The sequence below is a fragment of the Lissotriton helveticus genome, chromosome 4_1 (assembly GCF_964261635.1).
Source record: "Lissotriton helveticus chromosome 4_1, aLisHel1.1, whole genome shotgun sequence".
Taxonomy (NCBI): domain Eukaryota; kingdom Metazoa; phylum Chordata; class Amphibia; order Caudata; family Salamandridae; genus Lissotriton; species Lissotriton helveticus.
The window spans coordinates 1068903819-1068919919 of record NC_136063.1 but is presented as its reverse complement, the minus strand read 5'-3'; the positions used below and the strand labels follow the sequence as shown (position 1 = coordinate 1068919919).

General features: G+C 48.4%; 1 protein-coding gene across 1 annotated transcript in view; it reads right to left on the bottom strand.

The window, feature by feature from the left end:
* The window catches only part of DNAH5 (dynein axonemal heavy chain 5), a 5174212-nt gene that overhangs the window by 3730791 nt on the left and 1427320 nt on the right, over window positions 1-16101 (bottom strand). The window contains exon 25 of the mRNA XM_078687662.1: window positions 12393-12611. Within this exon, the coding sequence (XP_078543788.1) occupies window positions 12393-12611 (219 nt within the window). The remainder of the gene's footprint in view (window positions 1-12392; window positions 12612-16101) is intronic.

Sequence of the window (16101 nt, the reverse complement as noted above, 5' to 3'; positions counted from 1 at the left end):
GCATTTTTCCTGTGGGCGTTGTGTGCCTGCCTGTGTAAATTTAAAAGAAACTTTGTCTCCTTTCTGCTAAAAGCTAACCCTCCCAGGATGGGGTTAAACTCATAGAGCTGAAATGCTTCAGCTGCAATGTAAGGCAGGATGTCTCTGCTAAAACTGAAAGCAAGGAACAGACAGATGCAGTAGGAGGCAAGGAGTCTCCACTGCTATGAAATTGAAGTCTGTTCCTGTGCTTTCGGTTTTAGCAGGAGACTCCCTGCCTCCCACTGCAGCTGAAGCGTTTCAGCTCTAAGAATTAATCCCCTCCTGTGACAGTTAACTCAGCTCTTTGCAAGACAAAAGCATGGGCACCTCGTGCCTTATCTATTTCCCCTCCCTCCACCCTTCAGCCATCTGTTACCGTAGCTCGGCAATAAAAAAAATCCCATTTGAAATGGGTGAAGACTTGCGATGCGGGACAGTTAAAGACTAACAAAGGTAACATCCTCATGTGAAGAGTGCGCCCTCCGTCCCCCCGAGTTGGTGTCACGCCCCCCGTGGGGGGGGGGGCGTGCCCCACAGATTGAAGAACTCAGCTTCAGAGAGTAAGGTGGAAAGTTATTGTTTGCAAGATGGGCTTCTTGAAGGAAACATATGTCTATGCCGTGGCGGTTCAGATAGGCATGGACTAGACGTATCTTCCTGCCATCATTGAGCCCCCGTACGTTTCATGTGACAAATTTAATTGAAGCCGTTGTAGCCATCTGTAGAGGGTGAAAATATGACATTGCCCAGGGGTGTGAGGTGTAGTTACGTGTCGACGTTAGCTGTATGTGAGCATGTGCCTGTATGTTCTAATGTACCAACATTTTTCATTCAAGGAACAAAAGTACAGAAATTTACTTTGAACACTCCCTTCCCTCCCAAACTCCCCCCCCCCCCACCCACTTCAACCCCCAATTAGGTTTAGGTATCTTTCCCCATAACTGAAACTTCCGGGAATCATCCCAGGGGGCAATGGGAGCTCCTCTGGGTTTCCCTGCCGTGAGGCTAGGTGGCTGAGCATGGTTATGTGGAAGGGACCATATCTGCTCCGCCTGAAGCCACAGTTATTATAAGAGGTGGCTGCATTTGACTGTAACAATAGGACTTTCTGAGTAGGCCTGTACAAAGTGAAACAGTTTTCCGTTCAAGGAGACAGTGCCTGAGAGTCTGTTTAGGCTCTAAGGAGAGGAAAAGAAAAAATAAAGTGGATAGCTACTAATCGTTGTCACTGAGTCACGCTCCTGTTGAGGGGGATCCTGTGCGGTTTCGGGTCTGTGAAGAGGGCAGTTTGCCTGCTACAGTGATCTCAAGTTTGGCAGGGTATAAAATAGCATAGTTAATGTCGGCCTGCTGTAAGAGGCGCTTAGCTGGTAGGAATTAACGTCGGGCAGCTTGCACCACCATGGTGAAGTCCAGGAAAAAAGATAGAGTGTCTCCCTTGTATTGGATCTGCGCCTGCTCTCTGGCTCGTCGGAGGATGCTGTTACGGTCTTTATAGTTCAGTAGGCATGCCAAATTGGATGCGGTGGTGCCCCCGGGGGAAGTCTCGAGCCCAACGATCTGTGTGCTCTCTCTACTATTAAAACCGGTGAAAGGTCCGGGCCGAACATATCACGTAGCATGTCTTCCACGAAGTCCTCCATCTTAGAGATGGCGGTGGATTCCGGTATACCCGCCACGTGAAGGTTGTTGAATATCGATCAGGCTTTAAGGGCTTCGTTATTTTGTTTGATTAAATCTAACACTTTGTCCATCTGTTAGAGGCGTTCATAAGTGGCGGCTTGAGTGTCGTCTGTCGCGGACACTCTGGTTTCCAGGTGGTCGAGCCGAGAGTCTTTGACGTCGACCCTGTTCTTGACCTTGTCTAGCCAGGCGGTGAGCAGGTCCAGGTTGGTGTTGATGGTTTTCAGGCTTGATTTCACTTCCAGTAGGATTGTTTTCAGGTCTAGGTCTTGTTCCTCCGGGATTTCATCTTCTGGGCTGTGAAAAGCAGCATCTTTGTCTGCTTCAGGGTAGGCAAGCACCCACTTGCAGCAGAAGTCAGTGGCAGCCCAGTGCCTCCCCAGCCCGAGCAGCACAACGGTGGCCGAACCTGAGCTTCGAGGGGTAGAGCATTCAGATTCCCCTGCCAGCTGACTTACCCACGCCTGCGTTCTTGTCCCGTCCCTCTCTGGCCGCAGCAGGGACTCAATGCAGGTACTGGCAATGAGCAGAGAGTTTGCGGTGTAATGGCTGTCTGGATGGGGATTCGGCCCCTGGGTCCTCAGGAACGGCGCCAGCACGAAGTGGTGGTGTCAGCGTATGTGTCCGCCGTGCCGTGGCCTACAGCCGATGAGTCCGCTAGGGCCTCCGGGGATGAGTGCCATGAGGGGGGATCAGGTGAGCCCCTGTGTTCCCCCGTTAGTCCATTATACAATTGACTGACTCAGTCCCCCGGGCTACCCACGATTTGCCACATGGCCCAGGTCTGCACCTAGCGCCAGGGACAGGGAAGCAAGGCAGGCCACAAGGTCAAGCCCGGGTCTTCAGTGGTAGTTGCCGGTGATCCCCCAGGTGGTGGCAGCGGTACGTTATGTCCACTGGGTCTCCCGTGTACATTTGGGGCCGTCTATAGCAGGGTTGGAGGGCCGTGGGAGCGCTGGGAAGCTGAGGACACCCGGCCCCCCTGGTGCAGCGCCGCACTCACCGCTCCGCAGACGATTCCACGCTGGCGGCCCGAGCGGACCGAGGGCTCTCTTTCTGCATCAGCCAACCAGCACATTTCCATGCAGCAGTCGGGTAGCCCCAGCCAGGTCTCGATGCGTTGTGGTGTGATCGCCCACTGGACAGTGCGATAGGGCCTGGCAGTAATCAGCTCTCTTCTGTCTGTCTCTTTCTTTTCCACATTTGGGTGGTCAGCCCTGGCCTCCGTTATCACCCAGCCGTTCCGCCTCAGCGATCGCACCTCATCCAGCTTTTCAGTCACCCCAGCGCTCTCCCAGTGGTTACAAGTTGTCGTGGCTCTTTCTTGGGAGCAGATGGTCCCTGTGTGTACGTTAGGGCATATCGGATTGTGTGCTCAGCTGGTAGAGCTTGCTTACGATGCAGCAATCTTGCACGGCAGCGAAGTCACGCCCCCCTCTCTCTAGATTCTTAATATTGCTGCCACCATTAATGGGACCTAGGCCCATATCTGCTCTCTCTTTTTCAGTGCTAGGATCCTAGTACTTAGGTCTAATCTCTTGGTCAACCTTGAAGAATTGTTGTCCTCTTTAGTGAAGTTGTCTTTACTGTCTTGTACAGAGCCTAGCCTACCTCATTGGTGCCTAGACCCTCTACTCCCTGGCTTGAAGGTGAGGAGCTCAATGTTTCCTCCCTAAGTAGTTCATCTGGAGGGTTAAATACCTCATCTCAATAAATCAATCAATCAATCAATCAAAGCATTTATATAGCGCACTACTCACCCGGAGGGTCTCAAGGCGCTGGGGGGAGGGGGTCCGCTACTGCTCGAACAGCCAGGTCTTGAGCTGCTTCCTGAAGGCGAGGTGGTCTTGGGTCAGGCGGAGGTGGGTCGGGAGGGAGTTCCAAGTCTTGGCGGCCAGGAAGGAGAAGGACCTTCCTCCTGTGGTGGCTCTTCGGATGCGGGGGACGGCGGCGAGGGCGTGGCTGGTCGATCGAAGCTGGCGTTTGGGAGCGTAGAAGTTGAGGCGGCTGTTGAGGTATCCTGGGCCTTGGTTGTGTAGGGCTTTGTGTGTGTGGGTGAGGAGCCGGAAGGTGATTCTCTTGTTGACCGGGAGCCAGTGCAGGTCTCTCAGGTGTCCGGAGATGTGGCTGCGGCGGGGGATGTCCAGGATGAGTCGTGCTGAGGTGTTCTGGATCCGCTGGAGTCTCTTCTGGAGTTTGGCGGTGGTTCCGGCGTAGAGGGAGTTGCCGTAGTCCAGACGGCTGGTGACGAGGGCCTGGGTGACTGTCTTCCTGGTGTCGGTGGGGATCCATCGGAAGATCTTACGTAGCATGCGCAGGATGTTGAAGCACGACGAGGAGACGGCGTTGACTTGTCTGGTCATGGAGAGGGAGGCGTCCAGGATGAAGCCCAGGTTGCGTGCGTGGTCTGTGGGTTTGGGTGCGCTGCCCAGGGCGGGGGGCCACCAGGAGTCGTCCCAGGCGGAGGGTGAAGATCCCAGGATGAGGACTTCCGTCTTGTCCGAGTTCAGTTTCAGGCGACTGTTCATCATCCACTTGGCAACGTCTGTCATCCCTTCGTGTAGGTTGGCTCTGGCGGTGGCGGGGTCGTTGGTGAGGGAGAGGATCAGCTGGGTGTCGTCGGCGTAGGAGATGATGTTGAGGTTGTGCTGGCGTGCGATGGCTGCGAGGGGGCTCATGTAGACGTTGAAGAGTGTTGGGCTGAGCGAGGAGCCTTGAGGAACGCCGCAGATGACTTTGGTGGCCTCCGATCTGAACGGGGGGAGGCGGACTCTCTGTGTCCTTCCGGCGAGGAAGGAGATGATCCACTTCAGTGCCTTCTCCTGGATTCCGACGTTGCTGAGGCGCTGTACTAGGGTACAGTGGCAGACAGTGTCGAAGGCCGCGGAGAGGTCCAGGAGGATGAGGGCCGCCGTTTCTCCGTTGTCGAGCAGGGCTCGGATGTCATCGGTAGCTGCGATCAGGTCGGTCTCGGTGCTGTGGTTGGCCCGGAAGCCAGACTGCGAGAGGTCAAGGGAGCCGTTCGTCTCGAGGAAGGCGGCCAGTTGCTTGTTGACGGTCTTCTCGATGACTTTAGCCGGGAACGGGAGCAGCGAGATGGGGCGGTAGTTCTTGAGGTCGGTGGGGTCGGCTGATGGCTTCTTAAGTAGGGCGCTAAGTTCGGCGTGCTTCCAGCTCTCCGGGAAGGTAGCGGTGTCGAAGGAGGTGTTGATGATGTCCCGCAGGTGGGGTGCGATGACAGCGTCGGCCTTGTTGAAGACGTGGTGAGGGCAAGGGTCTGTCGGAGATCCGGAGTGGATGGAGTTCATCGTTTTGACGGTGTCTTCGGTGCTGATCGGGGTCCAGGCGCGGAGGGTGGTTGTGGGGGGCGGTGGTTCGGTCGTGGCGTGCGTCGGTTGAGTGCTGAAGCTGTTGTGTATGTCCGCGATCTTGTTGTGGAAGTAGGAGGCGAGGGAGTTGCAGAGGTCTTGCGAAGGGGTGATGTCGTTCACCATCTCCTTCACTACCTAGTACCTTCCCCATCTCCCTGGGAGTCTTCCTCATCAGAAGAGGGGTGGTCCTTCTCATACTTTGCCAGAAACTCCAGGTGTTCTATCCTAATAGGGATGGCCCCCTTTTTTATTAGTCTAGCTTTACAGAGAAGCCTTAGCTCCCTAGCCCGTAGGTTGAAGTAAGGAGTGAGGTTGAGCTCCTCAGCCACATTCCCTGTGCTGCTCATTATTTCTCTAAAGTGGAGGTTCTTTTTAGAAGACCTACACTAACAGTTCTAAGTATTTCCCCCTATCTTTAGTCACTTTTATAGTCTCTAAAAAATACTACAGGGACTTAATACAAGGCCCTAACAAGACTTTTTACCAATTTGAAAAATAGTGAATTAAAAAAATGAGTTGAACTAAAGTCAAGTTTTGGATTCGTGTCATGTGATCAGAGGTTGACTAAGTCCAATAAATGCAAGGAGTTACCGCTGATCCACCAATGTAGGAAGCTGGCTCTGTATATACTATACCAAAGTAAGATAAAGTGTGCACAGAGTCCAGGGAGTCCCCAGAGGTATAGCAGAGGCCAAATTAGATCAGTACCAACAGCTCTTTGTGGTAGTGTGGGCGAGCAATTAGGCTTATCCAGAGGGTGTGTTAAGCATTTATTGTATTCACTGAATCAAGACTGATGGCACGCACTCAGAGACAGAATTCAGACCAATTGGGTAAGTAAAAAAAAAGGTATATTTAAGCTTTATTACTAGAACCAAGGAGGACACAGGTAAGTAGACTATGCATTAAAATGCAAACTTAACATGAAAATGCAATTGTGGTTGAAACTGGAATCATTACATGTTTATATTAGCTTTTAAAACAGTTGAAAATACATTTAAAAAAATGTGAGTACTTTTCCATTACTTCGACTACTCAGGGTGATATGTCTAGATATCACACCGTGCACCTTACAAAACACAGGGAAGTAAGGCAGTTTTAGGTTCAAAGCAAAGGTACTTTCGTTTCCATACAAAAGTCTGTTCAACACTTAAAACATTTTTGGAAGAAAAATCATAACATGGGTTCCTATGGGAGGAAAGAATGTTATTGTGTGCAGATAATCAAACAACCTGCAATAATGGCTTATTGGCGGTAGAACCAAAGTTCCCCAAGGTTAATTTTGGCACTCAAAGTGTACCACCGGCGGCACAACGGTGGCCGGGAGCAGAGTGCAGGGGCCAAATGTTAGCAATGGGGCTGGGAGGCCTTCGGTCAGGGGATGCTTACGGGCAGGAAACTCGGCTGTGGGAGCAAGGCTCCTGGGGGTAAGATCAGAACTGCAGGGGCAACAATCAGCACAGAAGCTGCATCACCAGTGGCACGAAAGTGGCCATATGCAGAGTGCTAAGGAGATGTTGGAAGCCCTGTAGTTTTCAATTGAGACTTCCAGTTTGGAAGAAAAGCTACAGGTTTCGGCAAGGAGGTTTCCTGAGGGTGAACACAAGCAGAAGAGGTAAGTTGGGTAATTGGGGGATGACTGGACACCGCCGGTTGGGTAACCCAGGGCCATGGGGCGCTGGATGAAGGGGTGTCTTTAGGCGTCAGGTCTTCTTAGCTCCAGTTGAAGTCGGGGATCCACTCAGGTTGAGGCTGCAAGCATTGGTCTGAAGCTCAAGGCAGATCAGGGATTACCGGATCCCAGGTCAGGATCACTGGGGAGACATCATCGGAGTGTTGGGCCACTCGAACAGTTGCAGAGTGGTGCATAACCGGGGAGCTGTCGGGATCCGGGTTCTGTGTTGGACTCTTTATTTGTGCAAATACGGTGCTCATGGGAAACAGAGTCAGTCTGGTGAAGACAGGACAGGTCATCTGTGCTCTGGGGGGCTGCTGGACATGCCAGGATTTGCTGTTGGAAGGTCAGAGCCGGGAGAGGCCGGTAGGGTTGGGGCCAACGCAGTTGGTTTCCTCTTCTTTCTTCTTGGGCACAGCTCTTTGGTCCTTCTTTTCGCATCTAAAGAGGCAAGGTTCAGGGTAACCCCTACATACTAAATGAAGGGGTGTTACAGGGGTGTGCAGTTTGGGACTAATAGGGACCTTCATTGGGGTGAGTACACCCCCTATTACTCCAGAGGGAGGGGGCATAAGCCTCTCTCTAATTGCCTGGGTCCCCTCATCTTCAAGATGGAGGGATCTGGGATGTGGGCTTCATCTCGCCTTCCCCACCTGAGGGGTAGGGTTGGCAAAGGTGGGTACACCTCTCTCCCTAACTTGGTTTTTCCACCAATTCTCCTGCCCAAAGTCGGGGTCAGAACCAATGGGAGCCAGTTGCTGAGGGCAGCAAAAGGCAGGGTAAGCCAACAAAGGCAGCAGGCCTTTGAAGCTTCCCCTTCGTGGACCCAGCCCATCCTGGGGGAGGAGGCATGACACCTCTGCCCAGGATGGGCTTTGTCTCTAGAACCAGAGAGCTGAGGCCCTCTACCCAGGGGTCCAGAAACCTGTCTGGTGGTGGCAATTGGCAGGTAGCTATTCAGGAACCCCACCAGGGCTGGTCATTTTAGGGGGCATCTCCAAGATGCCCCCTGAGTACATTTTACATTAAATACTACACTGGCATCAGTGTGGGTTTAATGTGCTGAGAAGTTTGTTAACAAACTACCCAGGTTTCAGTAAAGCCATTATGGAGCTGTGGAGTTCTTGAAGACCAACTCACAGACCATATACTCTTTATGGCTTTACTGCACTTACAATGTCTAAGAATGGACTTAGACACTAGGGGTACAGTGCTCATGAAACTGTGTCCTCATCTGTGGCCTAGTGCACCCGGCTCGAGGGGTAACTAACCTAGACCACAGGCAGTAGGTTGCAGGCATGGCACACAGGGATGCGTGCCACGTTAACACTTCACTTTTCTCTGCACCAAGACACACAGCCTGTATTGACAGTGTGTGGGTATTAAGGTGCAGGGCACCCAAGGGTGACTTAATAGGTGCTGCAGCTGTTGGAGGCCTTCCCTGGTCACAGTGCCCTTGGTACCCATGTTACCTTTTTACAAGAGGCTTACCTGTTGCCAGAGATGTGCCAATGCTGGGTACAGAGGTACCGTTTTGGGAAAGAACACAGGCCCTGAGTACCTGATTGTCAGGAACCCATGGCACATCAAGTCAAAGTGCATCAAGTGTCAGGCAAAAAGTGGTGGGTAACCATGCAAAAAGCGGAACTTTCCTACATGATGCTACTTGTCATGATTGCACCAATCTTTCTGCCAGGGGACTATGTTCTCAGTAGTAAAAAATAACTGCTAATTATCATGTTAGATCAGATGTTTAGGATTTTCATAAGTACTGTCAGCCAGCGTACTCAATTGTACTTCTGATGCCACAGTATTCATGTCTAATTTATTCACTAAATTAGCAGTCAAACTATTTTGGCGTTTGGCCTGAGCTAATTAAGGAGACCAGAAAATGGCAAAAAATACTAGGGCTGTGTGAAATCATATTTAGGTGTGTGTGAAATTACGCTTGAAAAATTGACCATGTCCATATGGGTGGGGCAAAATACGCCATACGAAAGTCACAAGTGATGTGTTGTACGTAAATAAATAAAGCACATCATTTCCGGCCATGAATCAGTGTACAAAATTCAGAGATACCTTGTAAGTCCCAATCAGGGCAAATTTGAAGCTTCAAACCCAGTCAAGGTTCCAGGATGCTGCATACATTCTCTCAAATGTCCCCTGTCACTTGGTGTGCACAGACATCAAGAATAGGCATTAGTATGACAAGGGTGGGGGTGACCTAAAGTTCATCTGGTTGCTTTCCCCGGATGATGCATAGGTCCTGGTAGCCCCATAGAAACAACGAGATGTCCAGTCTCTGCTCCCGGTGAGGTAGAAAGCTCTCACAGGGTCCTGGGCCACAGTTATAGTGGGGCTTAGCTAAGGTCCATGTGCTGGCCTGCCATGTCACAGAGAGCCCAGGGAGGGCTCTTCTGCTTCAGCAGGCTTAAAAGGTGGTCCCAGATGAGGACCCCCAGGACCTGAGGTTCATGCGCCAGTCTGCTGTGCACCCAAGTGCCCGGGATCGGGTCCAGCAGACCTGGGGTATAGCTTCCCTTTTCAAGCGAGTGAAATAGCTCTGACCAATCAGAGCTGTGGCTGGCACCAGGGTAAAAACTCTCAGTCCAGGTTTCTATTCGCTGGCCTGCCATGTTGTAAAGTGCCCAGACAGGGTACCGTAGACACCAGGTTAAGAAGCCCTGACTAGGCTCCAAGTCAGTAATCTGGCTGGGCTGGTGGTGGAAGCCCCCGTCCAAGGGCTTCATTTTCTGTCCTGCTGAGTCGTAAAGTGCCTGGAACGGGAGGCTGCAGGCACCAGGAGTTCTCTTTTGCTTGCCTGGGGTAAGAAACTCTGACCGGGTCCCCCAAGTAGGAGCTCCAGCATGCCTGGGAGTGGAAGCTGGTGTCTCAAGGCTCCATTGTTTGGCTTGCAGTTTATCAACGTGCCCCAGACAGGGTGGACTCCACTTCTTGGCCAGGTTAATAAGTTCTAACTGGGCCTTGAGTCAGAGCCTCAGCTGGCCCGGAGGTGGAAACCTCAATCCCTAGGCTCCTTAGTGACTGTCCAGGATAGGGGCCTGAACACCCCAAGAGGGATGTCCTGCTTAGGTGCATGAAAAAGCTGGGACTAGGCCCTGGGTCAGAACTCCGGCTGGCCCTTGGGTGGAAGCCTGTGCCTAGGTTACTCTTTTCCAGCCCGTTTGTGTGGCAAAGTGCCTTGGAAGGTTTCCAGAGGTCCGGGGAGGGTACCCCTGCTTTTCCATGGTGAAAAGGTGAGTCCCAGCACTAGATCAGAGCTCCATGAGACCCCCCACCCCACAGTCTCATGCATGAGGCTGAGCTCGAGCTTGGAGAACATATCCCTGGAGATCCATGACCCATTCAAGAGCTAGCAGAAACTCATCATAAGACACAATGCAAACAGAAGGCATCCTTCAAGCCCCACCATCTTGTCACTCTCAGCCAGGGAATCTGGTCATGCATGCAATAGGAATGCATGATGGGGCACAGAAGGCTGGTCTGCCCTGGAAGTCCCAGTGAGGGCTCATTTGACTCCTCAAGTCCAGCTAATGCTCCAGGAGGTAGGATACATTTGCCTGAAGGACCCCCTATGTCACTCAGTGTGCACGGACTACAAGAAAGACAGGTGGGATTTTATCAATACATGCTATCCAGTTTACCTTTGTGGAATACATTTCATCTCCCTTTCTAGTAGCAAATTATGATGCTACTGTTTCTTCTCCATTTGGCTGGTACTCTTGAACTCTCTTCCTTGTGTCAGTTTAGTGCATTAAAAAAACAGATTATGAGGACAATAACATCAAGATGAACAATAACACCAATATGCGGTGGCCATCTTGTATTGGCTTTTTACTTTTAAATAAAAGAAAAACCATTTCAAGATGGTCAGTCCAAATGCTTCCAGGCATGTCATGATTATCTTGCAATGATTCTTCCTAAACTAAAGATACAATTATTATAAGATGGATGTCTTGCACGCACATACAGGAGGGATGGCCCTCTTGCAATGGTTTTGATCTAGTCCTGTTAAAAGTATTCCAAGAATTCTGCCGCATGTGAATGAGCAAGCTGGATGGCCATCTTGTAATCATACTCCTTAACCTAAAGGAAAAACCATTACAGGGGGGCACCATGTATGTGTGAATTCACGACCAGTCATATTGGAGTGGTGTAGGAAGTTGGCTCTGTATATACTATACCAAAGTAAGGTATAGTGTGCACAAAGTTCAAGGGATCCCCCGAGGTATAGCAGAGGCTAAATGAGATAATCACTAACAGCTCTCTTATGGTAGTTTGATTGAATAGTTAGGCTTATCAAGAGGGTGTGTTAACCATTTATTGCATTCACTCAATCAAGAACTGATTACACACACTAAAAGGCAGAATCCAGACCAAGTAAGTTGAAGAAAAGGTATACTTATGTTTTATTTCTAGAACCAAGCAGGACTTGGCACAGGTGAGTGAAATATGCTTTCAAATGCAAAACTTTACAAGGAACTGCAGTTGTGGTTGAAATTGCAATCGTTACAGTTTTGTATTTGCTTCTAAATTTTTTTTAAAAATACATGGAGATTACTTTTAAAAAAAACTTTAGATTACTTTTGGATTACATCAACTACTCAGGGTGATATGTATGCCTAGATATCACACTGTGGAGCCTTTAATACAAATGTAAGTAAGACACGTTGTGGTTTAAAGCACAGTTACTCTTCTTCCATACAAAATACAGGTGAACAGACATTTTTAGGAACAAAAACGTATAACATTGGTTCCTAGGAGGAAAATAAGATTATCAGTTTATAAGTAAGTAAACAGCCTGCAAGAATAGTTTTTGGGAGTTAGGACCAAGGTTTCCCAAGGTCCAATCATGCACTCAAATTGCACCACCTGTAGCACTAAGGTGTCTGGGTGCACAGTGCAGGAGCACAATGTTAGCCAATGGGGCACCTCGGGGCTGCTGACGGGCAGGCCACTCAGTCCTGTGGCCAGAGACGTGCCAATTGTGGGTACAAAGTTACAGGTTTGGGAAAGAAAATGAGCCATGGGAACCTGATTGGCAGGGTCACAGGGCACATCAAGTCACAGTGCATCAAGTGTCAGGCAAAAAGTTGTGGGTGGGGTTACTGCAACAGAAAGCGACTTTCCTACAAGTGGTTTCAAAAATAGTTTAGGATGGATACAGGAGCTCTTGGTACATCTAGCCCAGATGGGCCTTCATTTTTTGCAGTGAATAGCAGGGCCTGAATGGAGTAGGGGAGCAGAAGGCAACATAGAGAGGGAGAGAAAATAGTCATTCATGCAGTGCAGTGCAGTGCAAGGTCTGATATAAGCGGTGAAAGAATACATCCATCCAATACAAACACTAAGATCGAAATGCTACTTGGGCAAGGCAAACACAAGAATAGGGAGGAAAGCCATCACATTAGGAATAGAGCAGTGAGACAGACAAAAAAGCCTATGACTCACAAGCAAGGTATGGGCGCAAAGCCAACTTAAAGTCTATATTAGATACAACAGGTTTGTTAGCCAACATGTGGGTGAAATATCTGCTCCTGCCATAATAATATTGTATTGCATGCATGGGAATCTAAGCATGAAATATTAGTTAAACACGAAAATATGGCTGATATGTTTACCTTTTCGTAATCAGAATAATAATCTTCACAATCTTGAATGTAATATTGTACTGTACTGATGAGCTCTCCTCTGAAGTTGGGCTGCAAAGTGACTAGTTCGTTCTGCACTTCAGTTGCTCGTACAAGCAGTTTTTCCCAAGCGTAGCGAAGGATGTCCACCTTCTCCATCTCTTCCTTTGCCACCAGAAGCTCATACTTATTTAGCATGGCATACGATTCCTATCAAAGCAGTAGGAACACCACCATTATTCAGATCTTTGCAATACTGTACTCGAGTACCATCAAAGGCTTCAAAGCAGTAAACACACCACATTATTTGAGGTCTGATTTAGCTGTTCCTTATTGTTAAAGGCACTATTTGTTTCTAAACTGACATGCAAGGATGTTACGTCTTCTCATTGCCTCAACAAATAGCATGTTCAGCAAAAATGAAATCTACGTCCATCCAATAATCTAGAAATGTTGCCCATTTACAGATCTCAGAGAGAGGCAGTGCTTGTGCGCATGTGTCAAAATGGAAGTCTTAGAACGCCCAGAAGCATGCAACAGCATGACATCTAAAGTGAGATGTGAGAGATGTGGCAAAAGTACAGGTGTAGCTGAAAGTGCACAGTTGCATTTTTAGATACATTTAATGTTAGTCAAGACTTTCATAAAACATTTTTTGGTCTCAATCACCATGTCTGTCATTTCTAATAAAAGATTTCAAATGAAGCCAAAACTCAATCTCTTACTAAGAATTATTTACCTTTAAATTTCTTTTTGTTCTGAAGCTAGTGGCAGGCACCAGAGCTACCTGGTTGAAGCTATGAGTGCACTTTGAGAACCCGGGGCTATTTACAAAACACATTTTGTAGTATGTGAAGCAGAATTACAGTGGTAGTTGTCACATACTACAAAATGTCATTCATCACCTATGGGCGGATATAGCAGACTTAATTCTGTTTTCTGATCCCTGCACAAAGACACCTATGTTTTAGTAGTAAATGGGGTAGGGACAAAAGGAAGTGGCTGGAAAATGGGTGGGACAGGCTACTACAAATACCCAATCGCAAACCACAAAAGAGTAAGCCCATTGATATTCACAAACTAAACTTTAAAGATATTACAGCCTTAATGGTATAAGAACAAGCATCACACATGGTCACTCAGAGGTACAGAAACACTCCCATCGAAAACAGTGTAAGCAGAAATTTACATTAAATCCCAATCAAAAATAATGTTGAATAAACAAATAGTTGACGTTTTAAATTATAACTATATATCTGAACTAGAACTGGAATAGTTACCACCACTCTATCATATATATGTATCTATATAAATATATATGTATATACACCGTCACTAAGTAATATCTATGTATATTCCAGCTCCAGAAAACAAGCTCCAAGCACTCACGGGACTACTGTTAGGTTTATTTTGAGCAAATGCATTTCGGCACATTTTGCCTTCCTCAGTGCTCATTTAAAATACCATCAAAAATACACATGTGTAAATTGCATCACAAGCAATGTTCCCTCTAATTTTTTCCTCTGTGTGCAACAGTGTAGGGTCTCTGTGCACTGCAGCCATGTCTATGGGCACCAGGAACCAGATCGCTCATGTGTGCAGTGCCAAATATCACTTCAAACATTTGCTTAAAACCCTAGCAGCCCAGCTGTTAAGAAGAGACATTTTAATCCTCTGTCTGATTATGTAACATTTCCTATACATTGATTTATACACGGTGATTGTGTCTCTGTGTAATGTGTATGCGAAGTAATGTGCCTAACACCTTACACCGGTATGGGTGGCGCTATTAAACAAAAAAATATGAAAGAGAGAGGGGTTATGGAGACTTGAGGGTCACTGTTACAGGTTGGTATGAGAGTATCCGTGGCGGAGGTGGTCATTAGGGCGCCAACAAACATTGTCACACCAGGCACCACCAGCACTAAAGTCGGCCCTGTTCAAATGGCACTCATAATTATAGTGAAATTATGAAAACATTCCACATTGCAATTTGAAACAATGGCAGTTATGTTGCTGCATTTCTTTTCTTAATTGGGTTGGGCTGTGGGGTGATTGTGTGCATTTGTTAAGGTTTTCGTGTTCTTTGCAGCTCATGATGGGTGCTGCGATTAACATGAAAACTTTCACAAATGCACTGGGACATCTTAAGGATTTTGAGTGCTTGGGCCAAACTTATTTGTGGGTCTCCTGATTAGAACAGCTTTGGATTTATGATCTACTTTCAGCTTTTTCATGAACTTTTTGGCCAGGTCACCGACACTGCAGAGGCACATCGGTCCAAATTCTAAATGCGCTTCCATCTAATATTCAGGGATAGTGGTATGTGTTTTCTAAATTATAACATAGCCTGAAGGAAAAGGAGAGAAGACTAGTGAGAAATAGGATTTAGTGGCGGAGAAAGGGGGGGAGAGGAATGAATGAAATGAAAGAAAATTATATTTATATAGCGCGTAGTCTACCCTGAGGCCTCGCAGCGATTTAACTGGAATCAGAAGGCGGCAGGATAGGGTGCTAACAGGCTCTTCCAAACAAGTGAGTTTTTAAAAACTTTCTGAATGCCAGCAGATTGTTTTTCTCTCTAAGGTCCAGTGGGAGGGAATTCCATATTCTCGCAGCATTGTGTGAAAATGAGCGACCACCCCAGCGAGTCTTGTTTATCTTAGTCAAACAGGAACAAAGCAGAAAAAAAGTTAGGGCGCAAATACGAGAAATGGGGAAGGGGTAATGGAGAAATTGGTAAGAAAAACGGAAAGAGAAAGGCAGCCAGAGGCTTTGGAGAACTGGGAGGGAGAACGGAGAATGGAAAACCGGTAAGAGAGAAAGCAAAGAACAGGCAGTGAGAGAGAAATGGAGACAAGAAGGGATGGGGAGAAGGGGAAAGTGGGTAAACGTGGAGCGGGACTGATATGAGGAAGAAGAAAAAGAAGAGAAGGAGACGGTGAGAGCAGTAGGGGGGAGTGGAAGAAAAAAGGACAAAAGATATGTCAGATCTTAATGTTCCCGCGAGATAAGGGTGGACTCGCCTGCCCTAATCTGTTAGAATATTATTGGGCATCTCATCTTCGCTTTATACCTGAGTGGACTGCCTGGGAGAGTGAGAAGGTGTGGTTCCATATTGGTAGGGCGGTTACCTGTCGCCCTGTCTGGGATCACGCGTGGATTCCTCGTGAGGCACGCCACCGCAGTGCTTAGATGGCGGTCCATAAAAAAACTGAACTCGAGATCTGGGACAAACTGGCTGTCCGCAGGAGTCTCACCTCTTTCTCGTCCCCGCACACTCCAATTGCTCGCAACCCGCAATTTCCTTCTTCATGTCGCCCACCTTACTTCGCAAACTGGACAGAAGAGGCCTGTAGGACGATACGAGACTTGTTCCTAGGGGACAGCATCAGAACCTTTGCCCAATGCAAGCAGGAACTCCGGTTAACAGAGAAGGAGAGATTCCAAAATGTACAACTCCGGCACTGGATACAGCCGTCCTCTCTATCACAGGCGGCCACATAGACTTTCACGCCGTTTGAACGGCTGGCGCGCACATTTGCTACTTCTAAGGGATTAATCTCTCGCATATACCAAGTCCTTCAGCACTCACAACGCCTTAACCCTCACCCATACCAACAGAAGTGGCAGACTCTCTCTGATGCCGGTATTGCCCCCTCTCAGTGGGTACGTCTTTGGCGCGATATCCCGAAAACTT